General features: G+C 44.8%; 2 protein-coding genes across 4 annotated transcripts in view; one reads left to right on the top strand and one right to left on the bottom strand.

The window, feature by feature from the left end:
- Window positions 1-1644: 1644 nt before the first annotated feature.
- On the bottom strand, window positions 1645-7009 carry RPS24 (ribosomal protein S24). 3 transcript variants are annotated; one of them, XM_061161916.1, is made up of 6 exons: window positions 6870-7009; window positions 5397-5462; window positions 5096-5305; window positions 4334-4444; window positions 2092-2113; window positions 1645-1729 (listed from the first exon to the last, which is right to left on the bottom strand). In XM_061161916.1, exons 1-5 carry the CDS (start codon window positions 6870-6872, stop codon window positions 2111-2113), a joined length of 393 nt encoding a protein of 130 aa, XP_061017899.1. In that variant the 5' UTR covers window positions 6873-7009; the 3' UTR covers window positions 1645-1729; window positions 2092-2110. The 3 variants fall into 3 exon arrangements, with proteins under 3 accessions (XP_061017899.1, XP_061017898.1, XP_061017897.1); XM_061161915.1 differs by lacking the exon at window positions 2092-2113; XM_061161914.1 differs by lacking the exons at window positions 1645-1729; window positions 2092-2113 and adding an exon at window positions 4151-4207.
- A 1254-nt stretch (window positions 7010-8263) lies between these two features.
- Window positions 8264-23088, top strand: part of POLR3A (RNA polymerase III subunit A) — a 45984-nt gene continuing 31159 nt past the window's right edge. Inside the window, exons 1-10 of the mRNA XM_061161913.1 lie at window positions 8264-8454; window positions 11762-11897; window positions 12168-12305; window positions 12818-12989; window positions 13124-13278; window positions 19140-19379; window positions 19494-19656; window positions 19834-19970; window positions 21408-21511; window positions 22314-22455. Of these exons, the coding sequence (XP_061017896.1) occupies window positions 8411-8454; window positions 11762-11897; window positions 12168-12305; window positions 12818-12989; window positions 13124-13278; window positions 19140-19379; window positions 19494-19656; window positions 19834-19970; window positions 21408-21511; window positions 22314-22455 (1431 nt within the window). The 5' untranslated portion in view covers window positions 8264-8410. The remainder of the gene's footprint in view (window positions 8455-11761; window positions 11898-12167; window positions 12306-12817; window positions 12990-13123; window positions 13279-19139; window positions 19380-19493; window positions 19657-19833; window positions 19971-21407; window positions 21512-22313; window positions 22456-23088) is intronic.

Genomic DNA, 23088 nt, shown 5'->3' with positions numbered 1-23088 from the left:
AGCCTACACATTCTGGGACTTGCATGCCAACCCTCACCTGGTCAGGTTCCCTGCAGTGTCTATCTTCACATCGGCCTCTAGTACCCTACTCTGAAAACCACCTCCTACCCTTCGGTTCTTGCTCCATTGCTTCTCTGAGCCCTGTTCCTTAACTTGGTGGTCACGGGAACTTGGGGCCACCCCGCCAACCCTGCCCACCACGGCTTCCAGCTTCACCTTCTGCCCTGTCCTGAGCCTCTCCCAGGATCTGCTGCTTGCCTACATGCTGCTCACCAATCGGTCTCTGTCCCCACAGCCCAGGTCAGTAGTGGGAAAAACTGCATCTTCACCAGGTTTAGATGACCTCTTCTGGCTCCCATGCACTGCTCACTGAAAACTGCCACTAACCTCAAATCCCCCATTCCATGCCACCCATTAGCCATTTCGGTTAAAGTGTAACATGCAGGCCTAAATCCCCCATGTCTCCACTCTTCCTACAAGCAACCCATCAGATCTTATTTCCTGGTCCTATTAAGGGAAGACAAAGCAGATTTCCTAGTAAGGGAACCCACAGGGCCATGAGTTCCACAAACCCAAATATCTAGCCTCAGCATAACTACAAATAGAACTACACTCACCCTGCCCTCTTGTACCCTAGGCCAGCAGGTTCAGGCCCCTCACTTACCTGGTCACATCCCTGCCCTCCCAGCATATAGCTCCTTCAAGTCAAGGCTTCCCAACATGCTCTCTTCAAAATATCATTCCTTCCTGCAACCCTCAGATGCTTTCTGCTGTCAATTCTTACTTCTGGCTCCCCCATCAAACCAACCAACCAAGCAGTCCTCTATTGCTCCTGAAGTTTCTCTGGAGCTTTCCATCCACTGACATAGTTCTTAATAGCATTTATAAGCTTGATTCCTACATGTACAAACCAATCACACCAACTACGGGGAAGAATGAATGATACAGAAAACCCAAATTATTAACGTCTCTTCTGCCCCCATCAAACACTCAAGCCCTCCCAACTCATGAACCCTCAAGCCCACTACCCCACACAACTGACCAGTAAGCCAGTTCAGCCTCTCAACCTGATGCCTGAGAAAGCCAATCTGAGAATCAGCATCTGGCAAAGAAAAGCAGCACCAGATAACCCTCCATGCCTCATAAAACCCATGCACAATCAGATTTACAAACCAACTACACACTACACAAATATTCACCACTTTAGAGCCTTTTCCAAATTCCCCACCCACAACAGAACATCCATTTATCACATAAGCACAAACCTGCGATAGACCAATGATTTTGTCAGATCCTATTTACTCCAGGATAAATAATGAGAATGCAGCCTAGTAACTTTCATTTTTATCACAGCCAGCACATTTTTTTTCCTTAACAACCAAGTAGGGTTTTAGTAAGACCAAAAAGGAATTCAGGTTTCAAGTGTCTCATGGCACACTGGCCTGGCCCTACACTCCCCATGCTATGGATACTCTCCACACTGACAGCTTTGTGCCAGTGAAGGGAAGGACAGACACCACCCCAATAGAGCAAGTTTTCACTGAATGCTTAATGGAGTATGTGATCTTGGGCTGTTTAATTCTGTTAAATAGCAAACCAATTTACAACACTCCCAGGAAACTTCAAATATACTCCAAACAGCCAGACATGGAAAAGGTCTTAGTTTATTCTTTCATGAAAAATCTGCACAAGCACCACAGATACAGTCACTGCAGAATCTTTACTCCTTCTGTGAATCAAAGAAAAAAGAAATTTAGTTAGCAACTACCTTTTAAAGTCTTTAAAATTTAACAGTACAAAGTCTTCAACAAACTCCAAAATTAATGACACTCATGCAGAACAAACATTAGTAACCTGGTCCATATTAAGTCTGCGTAATCTTAACACAACGTAAGCATCAAGAAATAAAAAAACATTCCAGTTAGTTAGGGATGAGACAAAAAAACAAATTATGAAAACAAAACCATGACACTGCTAGTTTTTAAAAGGCACAACTCTTGAGAGCAACTGTAAATATACTTCTAAATCATTTCACATGCTTTAATACTATCAACCAAAAAATCTAACAGTCTAAACGAAAAGCTTCAATACCTGTTGTCCAATCTCCAGCTCACTGAATAGTGGCAGGGAAGGGAGAAAGGAGGGAAGAGGGAAAAGAAACATTTCGTTAATAGTCCCTTTGCAAACTCCTAAATAATCTGCATGCAATCAGGTACCTTAATGATGATTGTTTTATTCTTTGCAATTGTATATAGAGCACTCCCTAGATGCACTAATTGATTTTATTCTCCCCAATTTTGAGAACACTGCCTGCTTTCTATGGTTCTTGGGCTGCCAATGCCCACTTTAGGAGCCTCAGCCCCTCTGCTCTGCTCAGCAACAACGTGCTGGGCATGTCAGCACCATCAGCAAACTTGAGAATCATCCCAGACTAAAGTCTAATTTAACCAAAGGGAGAGCTCTAAAGGATCAAGCAAGTCTTTTTCAAGAGCTGTCTCAGGTTCAGTAATTTAAAAGCCACTGTTCACAATCAACAAAAGTAGTGCGAATTAGTATTTTAAGAGACAGAACTCAGCTGATATAAAAATAGTTCAATCGCTTCTCAAACCCGAGACTATTCTTTTAATTTAAAACTCTACAGCACCCAAAAGATGCAATTCCAACATGTGAACAAAAAGTAAGTTAAAAAGAACAATTACGATGCCTGACTTTTTACACATTGTCACCGCTGAGCACTAACACATGGCTGAATGAAGGAAACAATACGTAAAAACGGTCTTCAGATCTAGATCAGTACACAAATATTGACTGCTTTTCAACTTCTGGAATTTCTGTCAACAGGGTTAGTAAGCCTCACAAACAGGGAGCAGTTCTAAGCAGCAAGCAGTTCCTCCGGCAGTCCGTCCACTCCAACTCCTCAGCACCAGGAAGTGGTCAGAGCCTGAGGCGGGCACCCCAGGTGTCCTGCCTGCTCTGCAGGGGTCAGGACGAGAGGAAACACACAGGGCTGTGACCTCTGCTGTTTCAAACCCTGCTAGCCCCAATTCACTCTCAGCCCATTTTTCATGTTACATGTTTAGGCTGCTCACTGTACAAATATATTTAAATATCTGTGGGAAAAGCTTATCAAAGGTTTTGATGTGAATACTTCTCTTGGAAATTTTTCAATTAAAAAAAAGGGGGCATCAGGTAGAAAGCTGGAGATCAAATAATAAGTAATGGGACAGTAGAGAGATGGTGAAAGGCAGCTTTGGGTGGGTGCTCTGAGACAGAGGCTTTGCCAGATTTTCTGGACCAGTATATCAAGCTGCCAGTCAATCAACCAGTCTCCAAGAGAGACACTGCTCATGACTGGATCAGAGAACCCTTCCCAAGCCCTTATTAATGAAGTAAAGCCATTCATTTCCTGAGTATGTGGTGCTCTGAAACCTAGCAAGTGCCAATTAAAAGGGGCCACCTTCCTCCACTGGGCCACTTCACAACTTAACATGCATCTGAGTTTCCAAAATAAATGTGATTTAAAGTTTCTCTCCTTTGCTCACAATATACTATTTTAAACCATAGCAGCAGTGTTACATAATAGACTATGCTACAAAACTCTCCTCTGAAAGCCAACATGCAAAGCATCAAAGCAAACTCAGTGAAGGTGATGCATCCATCCCCACACCGTGCTCACAATCTCAGTACCTGCTAGACACTTCATTTCTGATGAACAAGAATTCCAAGAAAGTAGAGGGAAAAGGCAAAAAAAAAAAAAAAGTTCACAGAACACTTAATTATTTGTTAATTTGACAACCCAACACCTTAATTCCATTCAACTACTTACAATTAGCTAGCCAAGCTGGTAAAAAGCTGAGAATTAAAATCACTCAAGTCCTGACTAACTGGAGAGGAGAGCAACGGAAAACCGTGCCACCTCTCCAGCATGCCAGGAAAACACGGGCCACATTGATTCAGCTGCTTCCTCCATCAGTTGCCAATTTTAAGAACGTCTGTCTTGGGAACCTAGATCCGCTCCCTCTTTACAAACCTTTGCAATTAGCAGTAAAGTGAAAACTTTCCTGGTAAGACTTGCAAGGCACCCACCAGGATCACTGAACCGATGTGGCCCTGTGCTGTGCTAATCTGTGAGCTAAGGGGTGGGCAAAGCTACTCTACTGAGGTGTCACGGTACTACGTTACGTGGCTTCTCAAAACAGGTTACCTTCTGTAATCCAGAAGAAGTGGAAAAAGAAGAAACATTAAGAAAGGTTATTAAGAAAACAAAACCCCACTTTTCTACAAACTAAAAACCTGAAACTGACATTTCTGTATCTTCCTTGATAAACTATACCTTTTTGCCAGCACCAACATTGGCCTTTGCAGTCCCCCTGACTTTCTTCATTCTGTTCTTGCGTTCTTTTCGCTGTTTTCTTGAGGTCTTTTTCTTCTCATACAGGCCATGCTGAAAGAAAAAGGTGTATATGTGTATATATGAACATACGACTTGCAAACATCAATTCATCCAACTCCAGGAGTAAGCACATCAAATCTCGACAGAGTCAAGTATCTCAGTAGAATGTATAGCTGGCTTGGCCCTCCACATCCGCTTTCTTTTGCCCCTATGTATTCAACCAACCTCGGATCACTGTACTGTAACTTTACGACTGAACAAACATCTGAGTATAAGTGGACGTTCAAACCAGTGTTCTTCAAGGATCAACTGTACTTCACTATGTACTTGGTATTCAGGAAATCACCCAAATTTTTTCATGGCTCCTATGAAGCTAAGTCCAAACTCAAGACATTTGGGAATAAACATTTCACTTCATGTAGGGTCAACCTACGGTTTCTAAACCCATCCCTCTACTGCCAGCCAGTTCCTACCTCCAGGAGCATGTCACCTGCTCTTCCAGACCCAGCTCAAAAGGCACCTCCTCAAATCCTGCAGACACCATTCTGAACCCCATACTCTATCTGTGCGTTTTCTGTCAACCACTGAAGAGTTATTTAGTGTGTTGTCCCTCCAGACTGCTTGCTCTTGCTCATTCTGCTGAACCCGCAATGCCATTAAAAAAGTGTCTTCAGCAGCAACTGAACAAATGAGAACACCTACTCTTGCAAGCCTATGTTTGGGCTCATTCTTCTTCGCGTAATCCAAGGAGTCATAAATCATGCCGAAGCCAGTTGTCTTGCCACCACCAAAATGGGTTCTGAATCCAAATACAAAGATGACATCTGGTGTGGTCTTGTACATTTTGGCCAGTTTTTCCCGAATTTCTGTTTTAGGTACTGTTGCCTTTCCAGGGTGAAGAACATCAATGACCTAAGAAGAAATTATCAAGCTTAGTGTATACTACAATGAAATACATCTTCAAAACTGAGTAACAACCAAACTTTGACATACCCTTCCTTACCATTTGTTTCCGCTGAAGCAGTCGGTTGGTCATGAACTTCCTAGTCCGGATAGTTACTGTGTCGTTCTGAAAACATAACACTCGTTTTAATAGTTTTAATAACTAGTCAATCTTTTCCTGACCTTACTGTGATTTTCCAAGATCTAGAACTGCAAGGTCCACTTCAACAGCCGCTATCTATGAACAGTTAATTAAAAACAAAGGAGTCACACGCCGTCAGTGCCAGGAAACCTTGAATAAAAGGGGGAAAAAAGCACCAATTCCCATCTCCTCCTAACACACTAGCAAACTGCCTAACTTACAGGTCACCCCAACACAAAAACAGTACCAAGAATATGTGCTCAACAGCCACACACTGAATCTGTAAAGGCTTACTTCGTTTTGTTACAGAAATCACTCTCCAGGTTTCTCAAACCCCAGATGTCTTGGCCCAGCTACTACTTTGTTGTGCGGACTGTCCCGTGCATTTCAGAACGTTTAGTAGCACATCCACTTCCTAATTGTAAGAATGTCTCCAGACTTTGCCAATTGTACCCTTAAAGACAAAAATCACCCCAAGTTCCACTTCTCTGGGGTGAAGCTGTGATTGTACACATGTTATTGTCAGACCACCCTGTTTGTAGCAGCCCACAGAGATCTGACAAGCATTGCACTATCTTCATATAAACTACCCTTCTTGAATGACCAACTCTACATCCCACAAAAAACGTATTCCCTTCTGAATAGCCCCCCTGCTTTTACACAATAACTACCAGAGAATGTGGGCATTCAGCATCTTTACACTAAAAACAAAAACTTAATCGGTAAGAAGAGCTCTCACGGTAAATAGCTATTTCAACTACAGTTTCAAAAAACCACACCAAACTAAATCCACTTCAACAATGTTCAATTCCTTCAAGTCGTGATCAAGTAAAAAACAGATCGAAGATGGAGCGGGGTTAAAAACCGGTGACCCTTCAAATGAGTCAACTAGTAATGGCATGGCAAGCTCCACACCCCGGGGCCTCCGTTTCCCCCTGTGAAACAAGAGAATCCATTCGGCTGACAGTAACTGTAGCTTACACATAACAGTTTCACTCGTCGCAACTCGCCCGGGCGCTGCTGGCACCCTCTTCACCTCCTGGGCTGCCTTCACTGTCCAACCGCCTACCCCAAGTTGGGAGTGCAAATGTGATGTCTCTCTCTTCACCCCACCCCACCCACTAGACTCCACGAAGCCGACAAACGCAGTAGGTACTCCCGCAATCCCCCATTCCTGGGACTCTTGAAAGCCCAACATGTCTAGGTAGACAGCACACAGCCTGGACTCCTCGCCGGCGGCTCCCAGACCCTCGGCAACAGGTCTCCCCGATCAGACTCGGCCAGGGAAGAGTAACCGGGCTTTGGGGGGGCTGTAACGCCAATGTCAGAACCAGGGGACGGACGATGGCTCAGATATGCGGCGGATGGGTGCACGGGTCCGGAGAGACTCACCATGATGGCGGCTGATCTTCAAGCAGCCAGGGAGGAAAAGAGGGCTAAACTTCTCCGGCCAATCATATCAACGCTCACGGAAGGTCCCCGGACCGCGCCGACGTGGGGGCGTGGCCGGACCCTGAGGCCGACCTCGCCAATGCCTGTTTGAAAGTGCTTAAGATCTGGACTCTGTGGTCTTTCGCCACACCCCGCAGAACGGGGAACTGGCCAATCCCGAAGGCGTACAGTTTAGACGGAGTAGGTTTATGCTAGCACATGTTCCGCTTCTACTCATTATTTTGGACTGTCTGAACTTAAAATTAAGTTAAACCAGATTAAAGTTAAATCCCCTCCACCCGCGTTAGCGGTTGGTAAAGCCGGAAGGCATCCTTGGCGGTCCTCTCGACCAGCCTCCTCGTTTTATCGCTGGGGAAACTGCAGAACTGACTCAAAACCTTTTGTTAATTTCAAGTACGCAGAACTGACCGTTGCTATTATTTTTGTGAGATTAGAGAATCTGATTGTCTAAAATTTTTTCCAAAACTTTGTCTTTTCATGAAAATCTTAGTCCCTACAAAAGTGAGCTTTTTTTTTGTAAATTAATTTATTTATTTTAATTGGAGGCTAATTAATTTACAATACTGTAGTGGTTTTTGCCATACATTCACATGAATCAGCTATAGGTGTACATGTGTCCCCATCATGAACCCCCCCCCCTCCCACCTTCCTCCCCATCCCAACCCTCAGGGTTAAAATTGAGCTTTTAATCAGTTCAGTTCAGTCTCTCAGTCGTGTCCAACTCTTTGCGACCCCATGAACCACAGCACGCCAGGCCTCCCTGTCCATCACCAACTCCCGAAGTTTACCCAAACTCATGTCCATTGAGTCTGTGAGGCCATCCAACCATCTCATCCTCTGTCGTCCCCTTCTCCTGCCCTCAATCTTTTCCAGCATCAGGGTCTTTTCCAGTGAGTCAGCTCTTCTCATCAGGTGGCCAAAGTATTGGAGTTTCAGCTTCAACATCAGTCCTTCCAATGAACACCCAGGGCTGATCTTTAGGATGGACTGGTTGGATCTCCGTGCAGTCCAAGGGACTCTCAAGAGTCTTCTCCAACACCACAGTTCAAAAGCATCAGTTCTTCAGTGCTCAGCTTTCTTTATAGCTTTTAATAAGTATTTGATATTTGAAATTTGTCCGTGTAGCAATAAAATTTTTTTTAAAATGCAGGTTCAGAAAGACACAGACCAATAAACCAGAAATAGATTGGAAATGGAACTTGAAAAATACAGCTCAGGCTTCGCGGCGGTTTCAACGAGGTGCCACCAGATGGCGGTATGGGGAGAAGGCGAGAAGCTGCGTGCCTGAAGCCTCTCTTGACAGACTAGCGCCAGCGAGTAGCGGAAGTGGGGGCGGGCACGTGGGGCGTGCTACGGTGGCCGAAAAAATGCCGCAGGTGTGTTAGCAACTGGTCGAGAAGCAGTCACGGGTGGTACGGAGAACATCATATTTCTAATCCAGCTCCACGAATTTATAGAAGGGAGCCCCTGCAGCCGTCACCATGGTGAAGGAGCAGTTCCGGGAGACAGATGTGGCCAAGAAAATGTAAGATGGAACCAAAATCCCCAAAGGGCAGAGAAATTCGGGGTAAAGGAATCCAAGGTCAGGAGTCTTGGGTCTCGAAGCATCATAGCTGAGGGTCAGTTGGAAGGAAAGGACCAAGAATCAGTGGGAGGTGTGGGCACAGCTCAGCAGTATCAGGTTAGATTAATGAACATTGATTGGGCAGAGGGTATTTCAGCATCTGGGGAACAGCAGGCCAGGGGTGTTCCATTGGTTTTCGGCAGAGAATGGGAGATGTGGTGGGATCCTTGGCGATAACTCACACTTTGGGTCGAAGCTCGAGTTTTACTGAGGTCAGATGATGACTCCTTTCTGCGAATTTTTGGTCACTACAGCTTGGGAAGCAACCTGGGTCGGGGACTCATTTTGCTGCAGAACACGACAGGGACGTAATATTTGTTGACCGAAAGAATGGAGTTACCAGGTAGAAAGCTGTGTCACAGGCACATGGATAGCAGTCTCAAAAATGAGATGAAATTTAATAGGTCACAGCCTCGCCTTAGAACTTCCAGTAAAGAAAGAAATCAATCGTTCTTGCAGGAGACACTTAGTTGAGGAATGTACTGTGTGCTGGGTCCGGTGATAGGCATCAGAGATGTGACATGAGGAAGATCTTACTGCTTAGTCTAGTTGGAGAAGGTAGGCAAGTCAACGGTTGAGCTAGACAAGTGCAAGGACAAGGGTTGGCACCAACGGGAAAGGGGTTCAGACTGAAGAAAGCAAACCAAACAGCCTTCTTCCAGGAGCATAGAGGAGGGAGACATTACAGTGATGAAAAGAAAGCTGATTTTGAAGCTTTGTTCCAGAGTCATCTTGCAGGCAGTGAGGAGTTTTTTTTTGTCAATTAAAGTATAGTTGATTTACAATGTTGTGTTAGTCGGTTATATGCATGTGTGCTCAGTCACTTCACTCGTGTCTGACTCTTTGCGAACTGCCTGGACGGTCTAACCCATCAGGGTCCTCTGTCCATGGGCTTCTGTAGGCAGGAATACTGGAGTGGGTTATGTGCCCTTCTCCAGGGGATCTTCTGGACCCGGGGATCGAACCCACGTCTCCTGCAGTTCCTACAATGCAGACAGATACTCTTTTTTAGAACCTGTAAGGGAAAACAATCTAAAAAAGAATATGTATATGTAATCTAAGAAAGAATATGTATAAAATAACATAATATGCCTATAATAGATAAAAGAAACAATATGTATAGTATCTGTTAAAGAATCTAAAAAATATACCTTTTATTATATATATAATATTAAGTATACATTTCTGTGCCATACAGTAGCTTCTTGTTGGATATCTATTTTAAATATAGTAAGTGTATATTTTCATGTCAAACTCCTAATTTATCTCCGCCACTGCCACCTGCCCCTTTGGTAACTATGTTTGTTTGCTGTGTGTGTGGGTCTGTTTCTCTTTTGTAAATAAGTTCATTTGTATCTTTTTCTCCCCCACATATAAGCAATATCATATGACATTTGTCTTTCTCTGTTTAGCTTACTTTACTTAGTATGATAATCTCTAGAGCCATCCATGTTACTGAAAATGGCATTTTTTTTTTTTTTTATGGTGTGTGTGTGGTTTCTGTGTATATGCATACACACACACCACGTCTTATCCATGCATCTCTTGATGGACTTTTAGGTTGCTTCCATGTCTTGGCTATTGTCAATAGAGCTGCAGTGAACACTGAGGTGTAGCTTTTCAGATTGTGGTTTTCTCCAGATATATGCCCAGGAGTGGGCTTGCTGGATCATTCAGTAACTCTTTTTAGTTTTTAAAGGAACCTCTGTACTTTTCTCTCTACTGGTTGTACCAATTTACATTCCCACCAACAGTGAATGAGGGTTCCTTTTTCTCCACACACTCCCCAGCATTTATTTGTAGAATTTTTGATGATGGCCATTCTCTCGGTTGAGGGGTGTGAAACTGACAGTTTTGGTAGGGATGGGTAAGGGAGAAATGAGACTGATGCACAGAATTTCTTGCTTGGGTGACTGTGGAGGTTGCCATTCACTGCAATGGGAAACGTGCCTCTCCTGGATAAATTATCCGAGGTGGTCCCTGCAAACCCACCCCAACCCCCAACTATATTCAGATGTAGATATAATCTGTTTTCCTCTGACCACCTGAGTGACTCTATTAAAATGCAAATTAGATCCTTGACACTTCAATGTGAACTATTCAAGCAGCTTTCCCTTGGACTAACATTTAAATTGCCTGTCAGAGTTCCCAAGCCCTCCTAAAGCTGGTCTTTGCATACCTCACTGACTTTTTCTTGTACCATTAACTTTCTGTGCTCTACACAACTGGTTTCATTTGGTGCCTTCAAAATGCCAGGCTTGAGCCGGCTCTAGAACCCTTGCCCTAGTTAAGCTGTACTTCCTATGCATGGCTTCTTGATCATCTTATGACTGGCTCCCTCTGATTCAGAATTGAGCTGAAATATAAATTTTCCAGACTTTCTGACCACATAACATAGTCTTGTCAAACTGTCCCCTACGCTTCAGTTTTTTCAGTCTTTGCATCTACTCACTTTTGTGAATCTGTTTGTTTATTCTCTGTCTTGCCCTCCCTGAAACTGAGCCCCATGTTGGCAGGGAGTTTGTCTTGTCTAACCTGTACCCTCAGCCCCTCAGGATGGTGCCTGGCACATCGTAAACCCCCCAGCTTGTTGGGAAAATGAACAAAGGAACAGATCTGGGAGAGGAAGTGCTGAATTTAGGTACTCGTGTAACTGTCCAAGGAGATGTGTGTATGATCTCCGGCTGAGTCGGAATAGTTGGCCTCCAGATAGAGTAATATTAGACAGACACCACTCGGGAAGAAGGTGTAGAGTGCAAGGAGGAATGGGGTTGTAAGGTGAGGAGGTCCCAGGTGAGGAGAAAAGCCAATATCTAAGAGAGAGCAGTAGAAGAGGCCATGAAAGAAACTTAAGATGTAACAGCCAGATAGGGGGAAAGACTCAAAGCATGGATGGTGTTACCAAAGCCAAGGAAAGAAATTACTGCAAGATAAGGGGTGAAGAGGTTACTGCCAGTGCTACAGAGAGACGTTAAAATGAGCAATTCTTCCTGGATTGAGCAGCAAGGAGGTAGGTACAACTGAGGCGCACCATCCTCAGATAAGAAAGTGAGAACAAGTCAGCAGGATGAAGGAACATTTAGTAATGAGAGAGCAAAGCCTGTCAGGCGTGGGAAGGATAAGGTTGCTTACGGTGGGTCACATGCAAAAATGCTCTTCCTGGTAAGTGGTTTTGATGTAACTGTTCCCCTATCTCTTTCCATTCCAGAAGCCACATCTGTTTTGGAATGAAGTCAGCCGAGGAGATGCGCCAGCAGGCTCACATCCAGGTTGTGAGTAAGAACCTCTACAGCCAGGACAACAACCATGCCCCACTGCTCTACGGGGTGCTTGACCACAGGATGGTAAGACCTGCTGCTCCTCGTGGTTCCATGTGTTTTGACTGGCTGCTGAAACTGGTGACTTACCAAACAGGAAGAAGCCAGGTCTTCCTTCCACCTCCCCGCTTCCCCAGCACATCTCAGGGACTCCAGCCTTCCTTGGTCCAGGGAACATGAATACCCTGCCCCTTGCCAGGTGATTCTGACTCTGGGTCCCCTGGCCACTTGTGAGGGCTCGTCCCAGTTGCCTCTCCACTGGTCTCCACTGACTGTTGATCATACTTTTATCCACAGGGTACAAGTGAGAAGGACCGTCCTTGTGAAACCTGTGGGAAGAACTTGGCTGACTGTCTGGGCCACTATGGGTACATTGACTTGGAATTGCCATGTTTTCACGTCGGGTACTTCCGAGCAGTTATCGGCATCTTACAGGTAAGCATGTATGTGTTCATCTCCATACAGTAACTTCATCTCCCTGGAAGTTACTGATCCAGGGACATGAGAGTGAGCTTGGTGGGGGATACATGTAGGGAACGTTTTTATACTAAACATGCAATATTTGTTTTGTTTGAGGGGTTTGGTGTTTTGTTTTGTTTGGCATAATATTTCATCCTGCAATAAGTTAAATTGCTATAAGATTATTTTTGCTTGATTTTCCTTGAGTACATGGTAGATATATATTGTAAAAAAATAATAATTCAAGCAATACAAACACAAGATAATTCAAGCACGAGAAAGGAAATAAAGCTAACAAAAACCCCACCTGCCGGCTATGGCTACAGCCAGCATTCTGGTGAACATGGCCTGCCTCTAAGAGTGTCTTCCTGTAGATCTGTGCAGAGAGTTAAGTGTCCTAGACAAGGGGTGGATACAGCTTTTTTTAAAAAAAACAAATACTTTTTCACCCTCTCATCCTTTTATCTATTTTGTTTAATTTTCAAAAGATGATCTGTAAAACCTGCTGCCACATCATGCTGTCCCAGGAGGAGAAGAAGCAGTTTCTGGATTATCTAAAGAGGCCTGGCCTGACCTACCTCCAGAAGCGAGGGCTGAAGAAGAAAATCTCTGACAAGTGCCGGAAGAAGAACACGTGCCATCACTGTGGCGCCTTCAACGGTGAGCCAGATGCACATCTTGTCTTTCATCACGATGGCAGTTTCTGTAACTGCATTTCCTAGATCGTGAGCTCAGGCCAGCCTAACCAAGAACCTGATTTTTCCGACCATGGTAAAATGCACTAACTCTTACAGGTACTGTCAAGAAATGCGGCTTACTGAAGATAATCCACGAGAAGTACAAGACTAACAAGAAAGTGGTAGACCCTGTCGTATCAAGTTTCCTTCAGTCTTTTGAAACCGCCATAGAGCATAACAAAGAAGTAGAGCCTCTCCTGGGAAGGGCACAGGTGAGCCTGCCCCTGCCTGCCTCCCTCTGTCTCCATCACACGTTGTCTCCTCACCCTCTGGGTACACCCTCCCTCCAGAACAGGAGGTCCACTGGGGTTAGATCTCTGGGGATACTCCGCTTGACAAGTGTTCACCTGGCACTCAGTTTATTGTGAGCTGTCCTCGTAACTAACACATGTTTAATTACATAGATAGCATGTTACATTTTCATCATAAAAGATTGTAAAAGCATAGCTGTGTACAGCATACACTGAGGGATCCTGTTTCTCACATGGATGCGGCATTAATAGAATTTGCACGTAATTTCCATTGCTTTACTTGGCACAAACTTAATTAGTAGGATTTTATGAAGTGTCTTGTTCTGCCTTGTTCTGAATTCGATTAGTATTTAAGTCACATGGTACCTTCTAGAATTGATAGTATACAAAACTAACAATTAAGTGGCTACTGAGTACCAAACTGTCAGACCTGTGGGAGCGTCAGGAACCACAAAGCAGTGGGTCTGCACCCAGGAATCCCATGGTTTTAAAGGTGTCATAGGTCATTAATCTATGAAAACATAGCCAGTACCATGGGACACAGTGCTGACTGTCACAGGGATGGAGAGGACAGGACGGAGTGGGGAATCTGGGGGCTTGGTCAGGGAGGACTGTGAGGAAAGGTATGGTTTGTTGTGGTCCTTAAACCTGAGTAGGGTTTAGAGAGTCTAGGGCAGTGAGCCTGCCATGTCCAGGAGGCTGTGTTGGAGCTCCTTCTGAAGCCAAGGTTCTGTTTGAAAGTCCCAGCATTTTGCTAACAAAGCACCTTAGAGTTAGTGACTGCTGTTACCTTCCGGTGTCGTTCCAAGTTCTTTCCATGGATCGCCTCATATTTTATCCTAACAGCAACCCTGTGAGGCCGCATCGGCCAAGATAATAGTGAGTGGTGGATGGGCAGTCCTCGCGGAGACCATTGGGGCGCAAGCCTGTGCTGGAGAAAAGACAGACAGCTGAACCCACTTTGTCGAGGTCCTCCCACTCTGGAGAATGTGGAGCCATTAAGGTTTTAAGCAAGGGAGAGACATAAATAATAACATTTTAGAACAGCCTGACTGCTCAAAAGACACCGTAACAAAAATGGAAAACCAGGTCACAAGCTGGGAGCAAATACTCACCTTTCATGTGTCTGACAAAGAACTCTCATGTCCTGAATATAAAGCCCTGATTTTTAAAAGCAGAAGCAAGACTTGAATAGGCACTTCACAAAAGGTTATATTCAAACAGCCAATCAATAGATGAAAAGTTGTTCCACATTATGAGTCATCAGGGAAGTATTAATTAAAACACACACCCCCTCAGAAAAATTAAATGTAAAACAACTGAAAACCAAGTGCTGGCAAGGATCTGAAGCAACCGGCACTCCTACATTGATAGTAGCCTTGTAAAATGTTTCCACCACTCTGAAATTCCTTACAAAGTAAGACCTACACTTACCATGTGATCTAGCAGCTTTATTCTTGGGTATGTACCCAAGAGAGACAAGTGCATACGTCCCCAGAAATATTTGTGCAAGTATGTTCATTGTAGCTTCATTAATAAAAGCCAGAATTAGAAGCAACCCAGATGCCTGTCAACAGGAGAATGTGCAAATTGTCATAGATCCACGCAGTGGAATACTGTCCTGGAATGAAAGAATCAAGCTGACACACCCAGCCTGGCTGAATCGCAGAATCCTACTGAGAGGAGGCAGCCTTATATGAGAGTCCAAAGGGTGTGATTGCATTTAGATCAAGTCCAGGAACAGGCCAGACTGATCTGAGGTGACGGCTTAGTACTAGTGAGAAAGGGGTATCGGGGTATTTTCTGGAGAGGGGCACATATTCTTTATCACGATTTGAATGGTGGTGTATGTGTACCTGTGTGAAAATTTACCCATCTCTAAGATTTGTGCAGTTTACTGTAATATATAAGTTATGCCTTGATTGGGGGAGTGAGATGTAGAAAGAAAGCAGGTCCTGACCCTGGGCAATGATAGTGAAGCCAGAGGTCAGAGTGTGCAGTCAGAATGGATAGTAACTGATGACCAGCCACGGTGGCAACGGGTGTGAGAGGAGGCAGCCAGATGCACGGGCGTCTGGAAACTTGGCCATCCCCCTGGAGATGGGGGAGGGCAGTAGCCGTGCACCCCAGTGGAGACGTCTTCAAGCTCCTGCAGAGGAAGTGAAGGTGCAGACTGAGAAAGCTGATCTTGTCCTCCTACCAGCGTGAGTGTAGAGGAATTCTCCCCTCCAGGCTGACAGCCGTGCAGAAAGCATTCAGTGAGTCTGAGGGCTGCCCAGCCCTCCTGGGTGTGGCCTTAGTTGCAGCCTCCTGTGCATTCCCTCTGCTACCCCCCCAGATCAGCCTCCCTGATGCCCGTCACCACTTTCCCCTGCCAGCTCTCTGCCTGGGCCCCTGAGGCCACTGTCCTTATGTGCAGAGGACCAAGTCCCCTCTGCTCCCCATACCCTCTGCAGTAGAATTGTCTAGGGCCTAGGAGGCATCTTGTTTGGAAAAGTCTCTTAAGTCAGAGGTCCCCAACTTCCAGGCCGTGGACCAATCAATGCCTCCTTCAAGATCAGCAGTGGCATTAGATTAGAAATAAAGCACACAATAAATTTAGTGTGCTTCAATCATCCCAAAATCATCCCCTTTAGCTCAGGTCCATGAAAAAGTTGTCTTCCATGAAATCAGTCCCTGGTGCCAGAAGGTTGGGGACCACTGTCCTGAGTGACTGGGCCCAGGAGACCACCTCCCACTTAGGAGTCTAGTGAGTCCAGCTTGCCTCTTTGTGTCCCCCACTTTTACCACCTCCCTGTCCACACCAGCCCATGTGACCCAGGTGGCACCCTCGATGTGATTTAGGGTGGTGGTTGTGAGCTTTGGGGCTTCCCAGGTGGCTCAGTGGTAAAGAATCTATCTGCCAGTGCAGGAGATTCATGTTTGATCCCTGGATCAGGAAGATCCCCTGGAGGAGGAAATGGCAACCCACTCTAATATTCATGCTGGGAAAATCCCAAGGACAGAGGAGCCTGGTGGGCTACAATCCATAAGGTTACAAAGAGTTAGACATGACTGAAGTGACTTAGCATGCACGCTTGCTGCCGCTTACTTACTCTATGATCTTAGACACGTGGCCCAACCTGGACTTGAGTTTCCACAGCTGTAAAACAGGGATTACAAGAGTATCTGCTTTAGGGCTATTATGAGGATTAGGAGATGGATTCCAGATCAGATGCTTAGCAAATAGCAAATGCTTCAAACATGTTGACCTAGTTACTGTGGTGTCCTTATTACTGATGTTCCTGTATTAACAGAAATAATGATGGAGAGGTAAGGCTTCTTCTTTTCTTATTTATGTGTCCCTTCAGCTTAACAGAGCCTCTGCTCCCTCCCCCTCACCAGAATCCCCCATCCCTGGGCTTCCATGCAGCCTCCTCTGCTCTCTGCAACACACCCCCACACTGGTCTTCACCTTTCCCTCAATCACATGTACATTTGCTATGCCTTATACACCTCTTGTGTTCTGTCTTATATTTCTGCTAGCTTCTTCCACTTAAGTTTGGTCCCTTACAAGATCCCTTTTTCTGAGGTCCTGTTTGATGCCAGTCACAGTGCTTGGAATAGTGGCAGGTCCTCCAAGATTATCAGTTTGTCCTGGTTTTTCTTGTGCCACGGGTGGGAACAAAACATGAGTTCACCATTTGCCTAATTCCAAGCAGCCCCTCCTTAGAGAGGGCCACTTAGTCACCAAAGTGAACAAAGAATTGTTGAGTTAACATTTACCTTTTATAAGGACAGGCAGCAAAAAGGTGTCTCATTAATCTCGGGACGGCCCATGTCCTGACATGGTGCTTCCCTGGTGACTCTGGCAGTAAAGAGTCTGCCTGCAGCGTGGGAGACCCAGGTTTGATCCCTGGGTCTAGAAGATCCCCTGGAGAAAGGAATGGCAACCTGCTCCAGAATTCTTGCCTGGGAAATCCCATGGACAGAGGAGCCTGGCGGGCGACAGTCCATGGGGGTGCAAAGAATCAGATACAACTGAGCGACTTTCACTTACTGACATGTGTACCTGCCCGTTGAATTTTCAGGAATGTGGAGCCCCATGCCTTTATAGGAGGCACAACATGATTGAAGCGGAAGAGACCTTAGAGCAGTGGTTCTTGACCTTCTGTGGGTCACAGACCCCTTTAGGAATTGGAGAGAAACTCTGGACTCTACTCCCAGAGGGCTGATGTATATCCACTCCTGTTTTAGTACAAATCCGGGGATTGGTAGACCTGCAGATAAGGTCTCTCCATAATGACATCATCCCTGCAGACTGAGTGCAGCTGTGTCAGCTCATCACCACCCGAGGAAGCCACACTCCACAGCTAGAGAGCTTGGGCTGTTAGGGTGTTCTGCCTCGTACACATCTGGGCCCTGCTCTGCTGTCCATCAGTCCCTGACTTCTGTTTCCTGGTATTTAACAGTAAGTCAGCAGCCTCTTCCTCATGCCTCTGGGGACGCAGTTCTTATCACTCTTGCTGAGAGCTGGTTCCAGACTCTTGCCAGTCTTCCTGCCCTCCTGGACGGCCTTCAGCTCCATAATGTTCTCGTCCAGGACTGACTGTGGTACTGCAGGCGACGTCTCACCTTCATCCCATCCTAGAATTTTGTTAGATTTAGACTTCCTCCTCCCTGACTGTTTCTGATGGCAGTGAGGTGCCCATTGCTGGGAGGTGGGAGCCGAGGACATGCATTGTTCTCTGGGCAGGGGCCCGGACTGGAAAGCCTGTAGTGAGATTCCTTTCTTCTGCCAGCCACACTGCCATCTCCTCCAGGGCAGGACCACAGAAACTTTTCCTTTGGTAGTGTTCTAAGAGCTGATCGTTTTTCTTAACTTTGTTCCCCATTTCATTAAGTTATGTATGGCAAATTGTGCTTACCACGTATAATCTCAGTCACCGTCTTTGATCCCAAGGAAATTTAATAACCAGCATTGTTACGGCGTGGCACCTCTGTTATGTGAAGTTAATACAAAGACAATACAAGTTCATTACAGAAAGGTGAAATGTAAAAAAAGAAGCAAAATGATGATAATCCAACTCAGTTAAAGATGGCCCTGTTCACACCTTGGTAAACTTTTCCATTTCCTCTTTTCTGTAGATGTACCTCTTTGCCCAAATTAGATCACATTGTAAATATACCTATCTTATTTATCAATATTTTGTGAACACCTTTCATGACATAAGCCACATTTTTGTGTCTTCATTTTTTTTCCTTAGACAGCTTCATAGTTTTCTACATATGGAAGTACCATGCTTTTATCTAGCCAGTAACCTGCCAGGTTGTTTGCAGCTTTCACAATTAAGATCTGCTTTAGTGCATCCTTACAGCTAAATCTTTGTGTTAATTTCTAAAATCATACCCTTTGGAAAAGTTAAGTGGAATTATTGGCTTAAATCATTGGAATAAAAGTCATGCCCATTTTTAGGGCTCTTGCAGTATAGCAAATCATCAGAAGCCTTTGTCATCACTTGCACATATTTTCAGTTAAGCGGTTAGATCAGGGATCCCCAGCTCCTGGGCCATGGACCAGCACTGGTCAGAGGCCTTTTAGGACCCAGGTGCATGGGAGGTGAGTGGCAGGCAAGTGGAGCTTCACCTGCTGCTCCCTTCACTAGCAGTACTGCCTGAACCATCTCCCCCTTCCCCCTGCCATGGAAAAATTATCTTCCACAAAATCAGTTCCTGGTGCCAAGAAGGTTGGGTACTGCTGGGTTAGGGGGCATGGAGAAGTAAACCTTTGCCTAAGCTGTGGAAAGCTGAGTTCTATCTCTTCTCTTCCCTCCTTTCCATAGGAAAACTTGAATCCCTTAGTAGTTTTGAATTTATTTAAACGAATCCCAGCTGAAGACATCCCTCTACTTCTGATGAATCCGGAAGCTGGAAAGCCCTCCGATCTGATTCTCACACGACTCTTAGTGCCCCCTTTGTGTATCAGACCCTCTGTCGTGAGCGATTTGAAGTCTGGCACCAATGAAGACGATCTGACAATGAAGTTGACAGAAATCATTTTCCTAAATGACGTCATTAAAAAGGTCAGCACTTCCCATTAGCATTTCTGAACTCTAGGTTTTGGAGTATATCCATGCAAACAGAAGTGTCTGATGGGGAAAGTCAGATTGACCAGGCTTGCTTCTGCTCATTCTTAGCATCGGATATCAGGAGCTAAGACCCAGATGATCATGGAAGACTGGGACTTCCTGCAGCTGCAGTGTGCCCTCTACATTAACAGCGAGCTCTCAGGCATTCCCCTCAATATGGCACCCAAGAAATGGACCAGAGGGTTTGTCCAGCGCCTGAAGGGAAAGCAGGGTACGTGTCCGCCTATGTGTGCAGGAGACGGTATGCTGCCTTTGGTTCATTTTGGGGAATGTATGTCCAGCTTATCTAGTTGGAGATCACAGTCTCTCCTTGGCCTTTCTGGTCACATTGCCCCCAAACAGCACACATTGTGCCCTGGAGACTTATGATACATTTTTATTTATTTAGGTCGATTCAGAGGCAATCTCTCAGGAAAGAGAGTAGATTTTTCTGGCAGAACAGTCATCTCACCTGACCCCAACCTCCGAATTGATGAGGTAGCTGTGCCAGTTCACGTGGCCAAAATTCTGACATTTCCTGAGAAGGTAAGTACATTGAGTTGCTCAGTATTTTGTCCAAATCCAGTCTTTTATGTTACGTTCTGAGATTCCAAACAAGCTCAACAGTGGGAAACCCCCAGTAACCCACCCAAGCCACAGTTTGGCACGTGTGTGTTTGTTTTTCCAGTTTGTTTCACACCAGTGTCACCGTATATAACATCTACAACATGTACACAGGTGTGTCTGCCTTTATATTTAAATACTCAGATACACACTAAACATTCAAGTCTACTTTTTTCCATCTTTGATATTTTTCTGTGCTGGTTCATACCTCATGCCTTAAATAACTAAATGATAAACATCCATACCCAGTAAGTTTTCTTGGGATGAGTTAAAACATTAGAATCATTTTTAAAACTTTAGAATCACTGACTCAAAGACTCTGAATATTAAAAAGTTGTTGATACATAACCAGAAAGGCTGTGGCACTTTATACTGAGTTCATACTCCTGAATGTAAACTGGTATTTATAGTATTTTCTTTTTTAACTGAGGTGTAGAAAATTGAAAGGCCTGATAACAGGAAGATGTTGACTGGCTTTGACTTTGCTCTTGAAATTCATAATTAGCCCAGACCATAGGTGCTTCTGGTAAAGCTTATGTAAAAAGTATCCTTGGTTGGGGCTTCCTTGGTGGTCCAGTGGTTAAGAATCCGCCTTTCAATGCAGGGGACACGGGTTCAGTCCCTGGTCAGGGAACTAAGATCCCACATGCTACAAGGCAGCTAACCTTGCACACACCTCAAGGAAGAGCTACAGCAGAGACTCAGTGCAGTCAGAATTAAAAAAAAAAAAAAAAAAACAGTGTCCTTGGATGAGTTAAATTTCCTTCTCTGAGACAGTGCCCCGCAAGACTGTTGTCCAGTAGGCTGCGGGACATGGTGGTGCAGGCCAGGACCTGCTGTTCTGGAGTTAACAGCTTTTAAACCTGAGAAGCCCACGGTAAATCATTGCAGGTGAAGCTGCCACCTGTTTTTAGGATCACAGAATATGCTGAAAGCTCCCTGCAGGTCAGTGCAGCCCAGTCGTTTTATCAGTAGAGAAACCAAAGGTCAGTAACAGACCTGGCTCTGTCACCCAGCAAGTGAGTGACCACATTCAGATGTGAACCGTTGTTGTCCTTACACTGAAGACCTTGGCAGCAGCGTGCCGCAGGTACCTCTCTTCTCCTAGAATCACACAAGGGGTTCAGTTATGCTTTTTATTTTCCTGGCCCCCGCAAGCGGCATGTGGGATCTTAGTTCCCTGACCAGCGATCAGACCCTTTCCCCACGCAGTGGAAGTGCAGAGTCCTATGCACTGGACCACCAGGGAAGTGCCCTAGAATCACTTGGAGAAAGGAGAGACTGAGACGCATTTCAGTGTAGCATGCCAGCGCATCGAAACCTAACAGTGCCTCATTCTCTTACATTGTGGTCCTCCAGGTAAACAAAGCAAACATCAACTTTTTGAGGAAACTGGTTCGAAATGGCCCTGAAGTTCACCCAGGAGCCAATTTCATTCAGCAGAGACACACGCAGATGAAAAGGTAATGCTTTCACAGTGTGGTTGGATGTAGTTATCTCCTCGTGACCAAGTTCACTATCGCCATACTCAGCCACAGAATGCAGTCCAAAGTAAATTACCATGATATTTTAACATGTGGGAAACACCTGTTTTAATTGCAGTTAGCCTCAGTGCTTTTTTGTTTCTTCCGCTGGTTCTTTGGATGTATGCACAGTGTTCACTTATTCTCTGTCATTTAATGTTTAGGTAGATATAGCGCATTGGGATATGAAAGCAGATCATTTTCTGGGTCCCCTGGATGCTCTGGGGTTGCCTCAGTGCACTCATAACCCAGGAGGCACACATTTTGCTGGCTCTGGCTTTTCACAGTGACATGAGCTGATCACCAGTGCTTTTCATCTCATGAAATTCAAACATCACCAGGGCCCTGTGTGAGAAGCCAGTTTATTACTCAGTTTCTGTGACTCTAAGACATACGTTTTTATCATAGTTGGACATTTCTAAAATTAAGAGGTGTCCTACAATCAATTTGTTGTAGTTTAGGTACTTCCCTGGTGGTCCTTTGGTTAGGGCTTGGCACTTTCATTCCCAGGGGCCAGGGTTTAATTCCTGTTCGGGGAACTAGGAACAGGCCACTTGGTGTGGCCAAAATATAAAGTTACGAAAACAGTTTGGCTGTTACGGCAGTTTAATTGACAGTGGAGGGAGGCACCTTAAATTCAGTGAAATGTGGTCATTTTAGCAACCGCATCTTGCTATGAAGAGGGAGAAACTTGCTGAGGAAGCTTTGTTCTCACAGGTTATGTCCATTATTGTATATTAAGGTTTCTGAAATACGGAAACAGAGAAAAGATGGCCCAGGAGCTCAAGTTCGGGGACATTGTGGAGAGGCACCTCATAGATGGAGACGTGGTCCTGTTCAACCGGCAGCCCTCGCTGCACAAATTGAGCATCATGGCACACCTGGTGAGCAGGAGACTGGTGTTTATATCTACTGGGTAGAACTTTGCTGTGTGTGCCACGCCAAAACTCCAGACATCTGAAATTTAAATTGCCAGTAATGTCAAATTTTCATAACTTTTGGTTTTCCTCTTCTGCATTTTAGTTTGAGTGAAACTCTTCAATTTCAAGCTTCCCTTCAATGTTTTTAATATTTATAACATACTATTCACACAACAGTGAAACAGGAACTAATTGAAAATTAGTATGAAAGTGACTACTGTGATTTCACTTGCAAACAACATAGATGCATATCTGTGTGTGCATAAAATTATGTAAAATAGACATGGCAGAAAATTGACTTGATTTAAAACAGCGTATTAACTAAGGAACTAAAATGCTTACAGGATTTTTCTTTGCAGTTGTCCTCCAACTAAGACCTGAACACATATTTTTTGGAGCAGTTTACTTTGCAACAATAGCAGTTTCCTTTTCTGGAGATTTCAAATGGAAACAAGATGCAACTTCAATTTGTTAAATATTCATAAATTCTCCTATATGAAAAACCATTAAATCCTTGAGCATTTGCAAACAGGCTCCCAAGGTAGTGTTTAAACAGGCTCCTAAGGTTGTGTTTTTCTAGATTGATTTTTTTTTCAA

Source organism: Dama dama, chromosome 15 (assembly GCF_033118175.1).
Source record: "Dama dama isolate Ldn47 chromosome 15, ASM3311817v1, whole genome shotgun sequence".
Classification (NCBI taxonomy): Eukaryota; Metazoa; Chordata; class Mammalia; order Artiodactyla; family Cervidae; genus Dama; species Dama dama.
This window is presented reverse-complemented; position numbering and strand designations above follow the sequence as displayed.

Bases quoted from the DNA above. Each gene is read 5' to 3' on its own strand.
- RPS24 (XM_061161914.1), bottom strand. The intron at 5,306-5,396 runs GTAAGGAAGGGT...ATTTCTTCTTAG, and splicing joins TGCTTCAGCGGAAACAAATG to GTCATTGATGTTCTTCACCC. The intron at 4,208-4,333 runs GTATAGTTTATC...TCTGGATTACAG, and splicing joins ATGTTGGTGCTGGCAAAAAG to AAGGTAACCTGTTTTGAGAA.